The following is a 12714-nucleotide window of genomic DNA, read 5'->3' as shown; positions in this document are numbered from 1 at the left end:
AAGTAAGCAAAAGCAATCATTGAACTGTTCATATCTGTCCCAAAAAGAACTTTCTTTTGGGTTTTCTAGCAAGACAGAAATCCTAAAATAGAATACTAGGAGAGAACCAGAAAATAAGGAAAGGACCAAGATATCTCTTTAATAAGATGGAAAGACTTTTTTGACTGCCAATCCCTCTGACTATTTGTAAGAAAAAAACTAAGCCAGGTCACAATACGTCTTTGAAACAGTTCAAAGGTGCACTTAAGTAGTACCGTATATCCTCTTTTAACAATGTGGACAAGCGGACACTTACACCTGTTGGAACAATTACTTTAAAAGAAACTGAAGAAAAAAGATGAAGCAAGTTATATGGGGTAATTAGAGTTGTGCCATACTTGCAGAGCTTTTGAAAATCCCGTTTGGCCTGCAATGCAGCTACAGTTAGTAGGCACAAATGACAGGGATTACTGAAGTGTTTAATATGGCCAACAGCCAAGACACAGTAGCTAAACACAGCATGTGGAGAAATAATTGCATAAAAGCCAACCAGCATTTTTTAAAAACAAACAATGTTACAATTCCGTTACACCAAAAATGGGTCAGAAGTAGTACAGGGTTTGTATTTTTCTACAATCTACAATCTGATTTCCACGTTTCTTCAGTGTTCTTTTAGAGCACCGGTTCCAGTTTAGGAACAATTAACTATACAACTGTAGAGGAATAATAACATTCTCACTTTTAAAAAAAGGCATGTTTTGTTGCATTAACAATATTAACAATATGAATTCTAATTAGTCCTACACAAACAAGTAAACAATATCACTAGTTTTCCTCTTCCCTAGAACACAGCATGATTAATGAGCTAAAGGCTTGAGTGTGGGCTTTCAGCAGTAATAGTCACGTTTTGATACTCATGAGTTATTTATCACTGTTGTCATGTCTCCGTTGATTCCTTCCTGTATTTCTGCCAACAACAAAACCTCTAAAGAGACTGTCTCAGACTGGAAAATGTAGTTAATTAAATTAACAAATAAATATAACGTGATATGGGTCAATTATCTACAAACTTTAAAAACTCCACAACGCTGTACAGATTTTATATAATATACTGTAGCTCTGTCATATTCTCAGATTACTCTTTACAATGATAGAAATCCATAAAATACGTTGATACGAAATCCAACATTGAAATCGCAATAAAATGTTATGAACCATTGAAAATGTTTCATATTTCTGACATGAGAACTATAAATTGCAGGCTTGGAAATCACAAGTGTTCATTTTTCTTGAATAATATACTTTTTTTACGGTAGCAAGGTTATACACAGTGCGGTGGCTCTGTAGCTAAGGATCTGTGCCTGTGGCTGGAAGGTTGCCTGTTCATATCCCACAGCCGGCAGAGGAATCCTACTCCGCTGGGCCCCTGACCATGGCCCTTAACCTCAGCTGCTCCAGGGGTGCCATATAAATGCCTGCCCCTGTGCTCTGACCCCAAGCTTCTCTCCCTGTCCGTGTGTTTCATGGAGAGCAAATTGGGGTATGCGAAAATAAATTCCTAATGCAAGAAATTGTATGTGGCCAATAAAGTGATCCTATATCTTATAAGATTTTACACTTTTTTGGGATTCTGTTTTGTGTTAATTTTCTAATGGACTACTTGCAATTTAAAAGCTGGTAACTGCTTTTCTGCTAAGACCAATTAGTCAACCTATACCCACCTTTCTATTCAACTGCCAAGCAGACAATACAGAATTAACAATATAAAGTGAACAATACCAACTACCAGACAAAGACTGGTTGTATTTTGGAATGTATCCACCCTCAAAGCACGCTGGGCTTTACATCTTCTATTTAAGTTTCCTTTCTCCAGTGGGTAGCAGTGAAAGTTGATTTCATTTAAATGTAAACTTTAAAACAATAACATGTTACACCACAAATTAGGCCACACTTACTGTCCTAACTGAATTTAACATTAAGAAGTGATATTAGAAAAAGAAAAGCTCCCTCTGCCTCCAGTGCACAACATTAGAAAAAGTGTGGAATAAAACAAAATAAAAAAGTGCTTTTGAGTAATTGTTATATACGATATTCATGTAATATGAATGAAAGGCCCACAGGTGGATGGTTTTAAAAAATACGCAATGATTCCATGCCTTAGTGAAAAAGGGAAGAAATACACTCTGGGATAGTGGCTAGCAGGAATATTAAACAAAATTCCTAAGGCATTAAAAATCCATCCATTCACCTTCATCAGACTAGAACAGCGCTATAAGAACTCATGAGTGACCAAGACCCACTCATTGGGATGTAGTGTAATACCATCACATTCAAAAGGACTAACTTTCCGATAGATTTGCCACCATATCTGGTGAATACACAGTATACCACAACAGGAGAAACGTTAAATGGTAAATATTAAACATGATTTTCTTGGCTACAACAATGTAATTGGAGGGAGTTTTGGAAATCAGTTTGTTTTTGCTGATGACAAACACACAGCACACCTATGTTAACTACATTTTGATACCTGTACACCACCCATTGTTAAAGTGACAGCAACATTCAATTATATCCACCACATTATCTTCAAATATGATAATGGTTATCCTCATATGACAAACATTGCTTAAATCCTGCTACATCTATATCTATCTTGAATTCACGTGGAACTGTGCAATACTTCTTCCAGCAACATTAGCACATTTGTTTTTGAGTAATGGTAGAAAACAAATAATTGATCACTGACATATAGACCTGAAGACACCATGAGCCATACCACATGTGACTTTTAAACTTGTCAGGAACTTTTTTTTTTTAGAAACAATCCACAATATCACATTGAAAACATACAAAATAAACACCTATGCAATGTTCATCTTAAATCTGATTTGCATTTCTAGAGGGGTTGAAATGTTAATTATTTAGCAGAGCTATTTTACATTTGGAACAAAAAGGCAAAGGTTTTTGATCTACATCAATTAATTGTGTAATGTTTTAGATAAAACATTGTACATTTAAAAAATGTGCCTTAAGGAAAATATTCAAGCAGACAAATGAGTTAACAAAGATTAAGGATCCTGATCCCTTTAAAGTGGATTAATATACTTGGTGCTTTTGTAACCTGTCCCTACTTATAACACTAAACCTATTAGAACAGCATCTGTGACATCATAGTCTCAATTCAAACTTGATGAGGAAACTCATTAAGCCATTAAAACAACCTTGGATTAATCTGAAACAAGCCAGCAAAGACTTTAATAGAAAGGCAACACAAGCCCAATAATTCTCTGGAGAAAACAAGATATACTGGGGGATTGAAAATAGACCAATGAAGTGCCACATTACCACTCCATTTTGACCTACTATCCTTCAGAATGGCAGAAGTGACAAATTTTAGAGAACACAGAATTCCATAATGAACAACCTACAAAAAAAAGAAGGTGTCCATTATTGCATCACAAATGTCTAAAAGTATGCTTTAGGCATACTTTAACAAAAAATATAATTCTGATTAAATCTGCACAGCACTGTGAGTCCGATCACAGAATGGCTCGTAGGTGATTCAATTACCTAACTAAAAATGGTCATGTGCACAGCAGCCGCCAAAAGCTCAACGTAATTTATATTTTATCATTCACATAAAAGGAGACTTAATCAATGCACGAACCAAGTAATAAAAAATAAGGGTCTATCAATGTTAGCGAACATTTTATGATTAACCATTTAAAATGATGCAAAATCAATGATGCCTGCTTTGAGAAAGCACTGCCTTATTTATTAAGATTTTATAGCCTTATGTTAAATAGAGCAATTACCATTAGTGATATCCCCAGACTTCCATTTACCATGAACTAATCCACGTGAAAAACATGTATGTCATATTTACTTCTTTAGCCAAAAATAGATGATTTACAGTATAAAATGTCAAAAGTAATACTGTATACCTTAAGAAGATAAGAACACACACAGAACAACATATAGCATGCAAAACGTATGATCTGTGAAAGTACACGTACTATGTCATTATTAAGGAGAGTGTGAAAATGATATTTTATTTTTCTTTACACAATATAGTGCAAGGAAATGTAGTGAGAGGCGAAATTCAAACACTCAGCCACCGTGGCTTCTAGAAAAACACCCTGCAGTGGGATTAGGGTGAGGGAGGCACTCCCAAGCCTAAATGCAGTGAAACTTAATAAATATGTGTGTTGTCCATTTTAATGCCTGGGGTGATACAGACTAAATATCTATCCCACAATAAAATATGCTCCATTGTACTCAGACCAATACAGAAACATATGTCTTGCAGACATTATGCAAACAAAAGATTTGTACAGTTTTCACCAAACATGAGAAACAGAGCACAGAAACGGTACAGATCATAAAAACAAAAAATATTTTTTTGTATAAATGCAATAAAAGATCTTTATCTACTTTGCTGTTTTGAAAGAAAATTGTAAAAAGGCTACCAAACCAGAAACAACTGTATTCAATTAACCAATTGGTATTGGAGAATAGCGTACTGGGTTACGTCTACACTGTAACTTGCATGTGGAGTTTCAAAGCGCAACAAACCACAAGCACTTTGCTTCAAAATGCCAATGAAATGATTTAAAGCACAAGTGCAATTACACAAATTTAAAAACATGAACAAAAGAGGCCCCTTACTTTGTAGCACAGCCCTTGGTTTGTCATTAGCATAAGCTCACTGCTAAACCAAATGTAAAACCCATCTTGTGTCAAAGAGGCACGTGTTTCACATCAACAAGGCATTTCTGTATTCATAAGAAATTAAGGATGAAAGTAACGATGATGAAAAAAGGATTATATGTGCTTGTAATGATCTTCACTAATGATAGAAACACTAACATGGGAACAAGTGATAGGTTTATCTAGGTGTGACCCGAAGAAGGCTCCACGGCCGAATCGTTGCATTTTCTTTCTTCTCTTTTCAGCATGGAATAAACCTATTACTTTTTCCTTTGCAGCCTACGCATGCTGACGCAGTTGCCCACCTGAAACACTAACATGTTAACTTAATAGAATGTGACATTTGGGAAGCCAAGGTCACCACAGGAGGGAAGTCTTACCTGGATGGTTTTTGGAGCTCATTGTAGAGGTTGTGTCCTGTAGACTGCTGATTCCACTGTGAGGGCAACCTTTAGAGTGGACGGGGGCAGGGGAAGGGGGAGCAGCCCAGCAGACAAGATAACCTCAGAGAGCCTCAGTGCTCCTTGGAGACATAGGAGGTGGACACCATCCGCTGTATAAACTCCAAAGAGACGTCGTCCTCAGCGCACTGGTAATCCGCTCCAAGTAAAAACAGTCCAAGGACTGCCTTTGTTTTAAATTTTGGACCGTTTTCACAACTGCTAACCTGCATTCAGAAAAACAGAGAAACAAACTGGGTTAAGAGAGTGGGGATTTAAATATATACACCTTCATTGAACTTTAAGTTAATTGAAAACAAATCTGTATTTACAGTGACAATCTGCAGAGTACCCATTTACAGAGCAGGGAGTTTAACTGGAGCAATCTGAGTGAAGTACCTTTCTGACGGTATAATAGCAGATCCTCAGCAAAGATGCGAACTCACAACCAGTCCCAAATTCCAAGCCCATTTGCCTTCAAAAAATGGATACCATAGTACTCCTTTTCTCATATGGCAAACTGCATCTTGCTTTTTTCGGATGATGCTTCAAATAGGAATACTATACTTTTTTTTTTCTTTTGACATGCAATAAGAACCAGTTAATCTTTTTTTGTGCCGGGGGATGAACAAAAGTGTTAAAGTTATGAAAAATATTGTGACAACCCCTTTTATCTTTACTAGACCCTTTAGCGGCTACTTAAATTATTTTGAATCCTAAGCTTTTTAAAAAAAATAATTAGAACTTACTGGAGCCGCTCTATAGTTTATTATAATTTTTTATTATTTATTATTATTACTATTAAAAGACTTTTTCGGCACAGTCACATTTAATTTGCATCTCCAGGGATCAATCACAACATATGAAGAGGTACACCATAAAGACTGAATTAATTGCAACATCTGTGCCCAGTCAAGTGACTAAGGTGCACATTTTCAATTCATTCTTGTAGAATATTACTGAAAGTTTGTTAATTTTGGAACTTCTGCATATTTGAGTAAAAAAATATTTTATGATGAACGGTTTGGGGTGTATTTAAGAACTGTTTCAGAAGAGCGTATCTTTCTAATTTTTCCAAACTTACAACATTATACAACACATTATATAACCTTCGTACCAACAAAAAAATCATGCCAACTAAGACTTAAAATCCAAATGTGTTTTTACAAATCTAAAAAGGTAATACTGCATATGTGGCACAGTAACACAGGACTGGGCAAAGAGGACCACACTTCAGCAATTTCAGATCAGCACCCTTAGACATGGAAACAAGTTAGAATTGTCAGAACATTCCTTCATAAAACCAATCTTTAGCTTTCCACACGTTTTAAACCTCTAATATAAAGAGATTGACCTGGTTGGTCTGTTGCACTTGAGAACCAAGACTGGGATTCCTGTTCTAAGGCATTAGAACTACATTTGGTAACAAAAACATGTTACTGTTTAAACTTTCACAAATAAATATGGACATCCACTGCACTGAATCTTGTAAATGAACTGTAGATCCTACTTTACTAAGAAACTAAAATGTTCATTAAAATATCTATTGTATACTGTACTAGGACAAACTGGAAGGAAGTTTAAAACAAAAAGTCATTTAGAAGTATTTGTTGCACACAGAGTCACCTCAGATATTTTAAGGTGTAGGTAAAGGGACATTAGTTTTCATCAGTGTAAAACAGTTAACTAAACTATCCATGACCACATTTGAACTATTTTAAAATGACAACAGCACTGTAACATCTAATCAGATACATTGCATATATCTGCAGAGAGCAAAAGTACGGTGTGCTGAGCAACACGTTCCAAGGTAATTACCAGTAAATACGAAAACAAATAAATTTGTTTCAAAAGAGGGAATACAATACTTCCATGTCCTCTGTGCATTGCAAGTACTCAGCACTGACAGATTTGACAGGCAAACAACGAGCTCACAATCAGCTCAGAATTTAGTGATGGCTCTGCAAAGCTGCCTGCATGAATAGCTTCTGACAGCTTAGCACTGTTATGTAACAGTAAACATCTGCTTATTTCTAGAGGGGGATGAAGCCTCTTGTTCGTTACTGATGCACTCTTCTTTACTTACCCATCATGCTTCCTCTCATTACTGAAACGAAACAAGCCACTGTGCAAGATGTGTAGCAAAACTTGTAAAATAAAAAACAACAACAGATAATCTTAATATCTACGTGAAGGAAAAATGCTCAGTACAATGCCAGAATACCTGGTCTTCCATGCATTTGGACTGTGAATGAACTAACAGTATACAAACCAGAAAATGTACATTTAACAATATAGCAAATGTTGCATTTAGTCGTATTCACTATGACTGTCCGTGTGACTATTTTCAGAAAACAAAAAGTACATATTTTGATAGAGACTCAAACCGATTAATGTCGATGAATGCTAAAAAGTTCAACAAAACATCCACTGTCCTATGAAACTTCTACTAACTTCCACAGAACAACACTGTATGACCTATACTGTATAGTCATATGATTATACTATGTAATCTAATAAGATTTATGATTGTTAAACGTTCTGTAAAGCTCACTAAACAGTGGGAATTTTAAACCCTGCAGCTCCTTGAAAAGAAGTGAAAAGAAATTTGGTGATATTCAGTACATTCAGTAATTTTTGTTTCTAAGGATTATTTTATGTACTTCAATATTACAGTGCACATTTCAGAACTGTAGGGCAGTGGTAGTACACCCTCTATTAGAGCAATTTGTTATAATTTAGCAGTTACTTTAAGATAATATTGAAAATGAAAAATGAAATGCATTATCAAAAATGTACTTTTTATTAAACTCTAGAGCAATACCTGTTCAAAGTAGTTTTGCATTTCACTCAATACTAAAGCAAATCAAAACATTACCTGACTGAAACAATGAAAATGATTGTTATTTTTACAAAAACCAACTATGAATCTGTTGATACTGTTTATATATATATATGGCAAGTGTACCCTAGAGTACTCTACATGTATTTATAAAGCTACTGCAAACTTAAGCTGCTGCATTAATTCCTTCAACATTTATTATTTTTAATGTAACATTTGCCTACAATTTAAAATGACAAGATAATTGAGTGTGGTTGTGGGTAGCCACTGGGAGTTGTTTGTGCAAACAGTTGCCCAAGGTGTGGTTAAAAGCATTGTATCTACTCACTGTATCTACTCATTTTTGTATATTTTTAATTTATTCTGATTAAGCCATGTGGAAACAAAATTGCCAACAACAACACAACCCATGATTTAATTTTACCTATATAACATTTAAAAACAAACTGTTAAAAATACTCTTTGGACTCATAATTCTTTATCACATGCCCAGGCTAGATTCAGAATTCACATGGCATCTGCATTTGTTGGCTAAGCCATGGTTGAGTTTGGGGATGACCTTACCGTGTCACCTAGTGATTTTTCTACCTGCTCCTCCATGATTGCAGTAGTCTTTAAGAGGACCTTGCCTTTAATGAAGAATTATTGGGGTTAACATGTTCTAATTATTTTTAAAGGTCAAATCCTTTAAACAAGGATTGAAAAGAAAAGGCAAACTGATTCTGTGAAACAATTAGCCTAACACCTCCGATATATTTTATTAAAAGCTGATTTTTCCCATCCTCACTACATACCAAATGCACAAATCCATATTCTTATCGGAGCCACAGTTAAAATTCTTAATTTTCAAAAACTAACTTTCCTGTTCATGCCAAAAGATTCTGCAAAAGGTTATCAGCTTTTAAACCTGGACTGTACAAATGCATAGAAGTATGTTAAATGATGTAATCCAGATTCCATCATTGTCTTATACTGTAGAATTTATTATATAAACTCTACACAGCATAGTAACATTCTGCATGCCATACAAAATTAGAAAATAAATGTTTATAATAAACAAAAACAAAAGACTATTCTCAAAGCTGTATTATTTAATGTTTAATTTTAAGAAAAGGCAAAAACCCCCAAAAAGATGATGACAAGTACTTTTTACAAATAAATGAATCCCCAGGCAATCTCTGGCATATTAATGACTGGTGTTTACAAGCAGTCAATAAATCAATGTTCATACTTGGGTAAACAGATGCATTAAGTGAGATAGTTGAGAACTGGACAGATAAACACAGACTAGTTTAATGTATAATCTGAGCAGTGATCTAAAGATAGTTCATTTGCACACTATACAAAGACAATACACACATGCAAATGGACCTCCTCAACAGAAAAACACAAAAGAAATGTCTGCTGTGTCTCATTACTTGAAAATTTTAATTATGTTTTAATAGTCTGTAGTAATTTAATTTCTTGATTTAGGACTCGGTGTGATTTAAAGAAACTGCGACTGTCAGCACTTCATAATATTTGAGTTGTGACGTTTTTTCAGCTAGAAAAAGAGCATCTGTCCATATTTAATAACTGATCATCTCCATTACATTACATAAAAATAGAGGTACTTTTAATTACATTTGATAATTCACTGTAATACTTCGATAACACTGATGGGCTAATTTAAAAAAATTAAACTTTCTATTAAAAGCAAACATCTAGTCACAGTTATTTACATTTTCTCTAATAATACTAATAATTGAAATAATAATTACCAAAAGAGAACGACAGTTATACATTGGAGCTAAACCATTCCATAGTTTCCAGTCAAATATTTTATATAGCTCTCATGGTTAGGAAACAGTACCAACATAACACCAGAAGTGGAACATATCTGTGGTCTTAAGACAAGTAAGAATTCCAATTGAAGCTAGACTGTGGGAGTAAGGAACTAATGATCCTGCCATGTTGTTGAAGCTCATACCCTGGTTTCTTTAAAGAAACAGCTGGATGAGATCCTTGTATCAATTAACTACTAAGTAGCAAAGGGGCCAGATGGGTCAATGTCAATGTCCTCCTTTCCTTTGTAACTGTTTTTATGTTATGTCCAAACTAACAAAAAACTTTAAACAGAGATATTTCAACTCAATCCTAATATATCATGATACTATTTTGCACCCATAATATGACTATCATCATGAAAAACATAATATATATAATTTTTTCTCCCAAACGTAATTCACATTTATCAGAATCTTCAAAAATCTGATCGCAGCAACTCAATGTAAACTACTCATGCTAATATTTAGTATAAGTTGTTCCTTCCTGAATACATACAGTATAATGCTTAGGCTACTTCTGGTAAACGTTTTGGTCATGATTAACTATTAACTCAAAATGGTTAACATTTCAGTAGAGGGACAACACAGAACTGAGTTTCTGCAACTGCAACAATGAAAAGAGGAAAATAATACAGAATGTCTTCATATTTTTTATTGTAGTGTGTGTGTGTGAGGCACAATCCAACAATGTAGAACAATGATGACACAAATTAAATTGGTTTAAAGCAAAAAAAACAAACCCACAAACATGTAGCACACAACACTGGATCAAAATGTATCCACTAAAAGGACAAAGAAAACTAAAGTACATAAAAAGCCAGTCCACGTATAGAATAATACTCACCTTCAGGATTATGTTACATAGGTCTAAATCTGAAAGACACTTTCCCCAAACTGATTAAAATAAGGAATCCAGGCCACAGTGCAGGTCAGCACATTCTATAAACTCTTAGGATAAGTCTCTACACGAGTAATTCAATTTCTTTTTAAAGCACTACTCCAACTTGCTCCATGAGAGCTGAATGTTAGAACAGGTTTTATTGACAACCACTCCTACAAGCTGCTACACTTGTCACCACAAATTGCATCTAATAATGTATCCAACCCCTACGTGCACAAATGGATTAGGAAAAATGCACACCATAAACCTAGCAAACACCACAGTTCACAAAATCTTTCTGAAGCACTGTGCAGTACAGCATTGCCTTGCTTAGCAAAGTATGCACATCCATAGTGTACTTTGTCCTGAACATGAATTACTCCAAATACACCTGTATAAAAGCAGAATGTCTGTGTATGACGCAAAAACAAGCCAAGTGGAAACACCAAGGCCACACTCAGCGCTGGCTGTAGTTTTGCATCCTGCTACTTTTTCTGCCAAAGCAAAAATGCAATGAAAAGCATGCAGCCAATGAAAACCACAAAGACCCAGCCTTGTTGACATAGTATGCAGTAATTCAGTCTCACAACCTGAAGGCTGCGAGCTCCATCCTTAGACAGGGCAGCAACACATTCTACCAAATGGGCTTGAAGGGCCACAAGGCCTCCTCTTACTTGTAAGTTTCTCCCGTTCTTTAAAACGGGAGTGAGAGTGTGGCACACCCATGTTTACTGTATGGCCAGTGCCATTTGTAATCACTCATCAAAAAGAACTCTAAAGCCACTCAGGATGACCTACAGATCTTGGCTCATTCTCCCATCAGTCTCCCACCACTGCCAAATTGGAGGATTGGAGCAATGAAGGCAGACAGTGTTTATTCTATGCAAGCTCTGACTAAATGCACTGGCGCATAGCCAAATGTTATTTATTTCTATAACTATTATTTAAAAATAAAAATAAACTCTTGTGTAAAAATGGATTTTAAATTTTAAATCTTATCACTAAAGCCAATACTGATAGATCAATGAAGCCTTCATACGTTATAATAATAATTGCTTACACTTATATAGTGTTTTTCTGGACACTCCACTCAAAGCTCTTTCACCACGTTCAGAACGTTCACCACAGATCAGCTATCAGTGGGGAGGAGAACAGAGTGATGAAGCCAATTCATAGATGGGGATTATTAGGAGGCCAAGATTGATAAGAGCCAATGGAAAATTTGGCCAGGACGCCGGGGTTACACCCCTACTCTTTTCGAGAAACACCCTGGGTTTTTTAATGACCACAGAGAGTCAGGACCTCAGTTTTACGTCTAATCCAAAGGACAGCACCTTTTTAACACTACAGTGTCCCCGTCACTATACTGGGGCATTAGGACGCACATAGACCGCAGGATGAGCACCCCCTGCTGGCCCCACTAACACCACTACCAGCAGCAACCTTAGTTTTTCCCAGGAGGTCTCCCATCCAGGCAATGTCCAGGCTCATACCTGCTCAGCTTCAGTGTTGCCAGTTGTGAGTTGCAGGGTGATATGGCTGCTGGCTCATGTTGCTCATATGTAAGAAATAACACTCTTAGGAAGGCATCCCCATTGAACCCAGGATATAGCTGACTCTCTGAGCGCTGATTCCCACAGCACTCCTTTCCCTACACATCCTCAGCACTAAACAGCACAATAAAGGTCAGGACTGCATCTCAACAGTGACAGCAATAAACAAAGTAAGGTATATGAAATGCAGTATTTACCGAACGTGAACCTGCAAGCGAACGCTAAGCTATGATCAGAACACATTCTATAAATATTCCATTATTCTACAGGTTGAAAGGAGGGATTTAATACACTTTGTAGAGAGATCTGGGTTATGCTTAATCATTAATTCACCTGAATCCAGTTGAGACCAAATGAACCGAGGTGCATAGAAAGAAATCAAAGTGTTCTTTTAAAAAATAAAAACCATTTCCACCAGTATATGTGAACATGATTTTACAGGTATACTTTTTATTCATTGTAAATTTAACAATTCTTTACA

At 35.7% G+C, this 12714-nt stretch overlaps 1 protein-coding gene across 2 annotated transcripts in view; it reads right to left on the bottom strand.

The window, feature by feature from the left end:
* The window catches only part of hdac4 (histone deacetylase 4), a 251755-nt gene that overhangs the window by 226869 nt on the left and 12172 nt on the right, over positions 1 to 12714 (bottom strand). For both annotated transcript variants that reach the window (XM_088604975.1, XM_088604976.1), the window contains exon 2: positions 5073 to 5359. In XM_088604975.1, the coding sequence (XP_088461101.1) occupies positions 5073 to 5094 (22 nt within the window). In that variant the 5' untranslated portion in view covers positions 5095 to 5359. The remainder of the gene's footprint in view (positions 1 to 5072; positions 5360 to 12714) is intronic.

The sequence above is a fragment of the Lepisosteus platostomus genome, chromosome 14 (genome assembly GCF_059453375.1).
Source record: "Lepisosteus platostomus isolate fLepPlt1 chromosome 14, fLepPlt1.hap1, whole genome shotgun sequence".
Taxonomy (NCBI): domain Eukaryota; kingdom Metazoa; phylum Chordata; class Actinopteri; order Semionotiformes; family Lepisosteidae; genus Lepisosteus; species Lepisosteus platostomus.
This window is presented reverse-complemented; position numbering and strand designations above follow the sequence as displayed.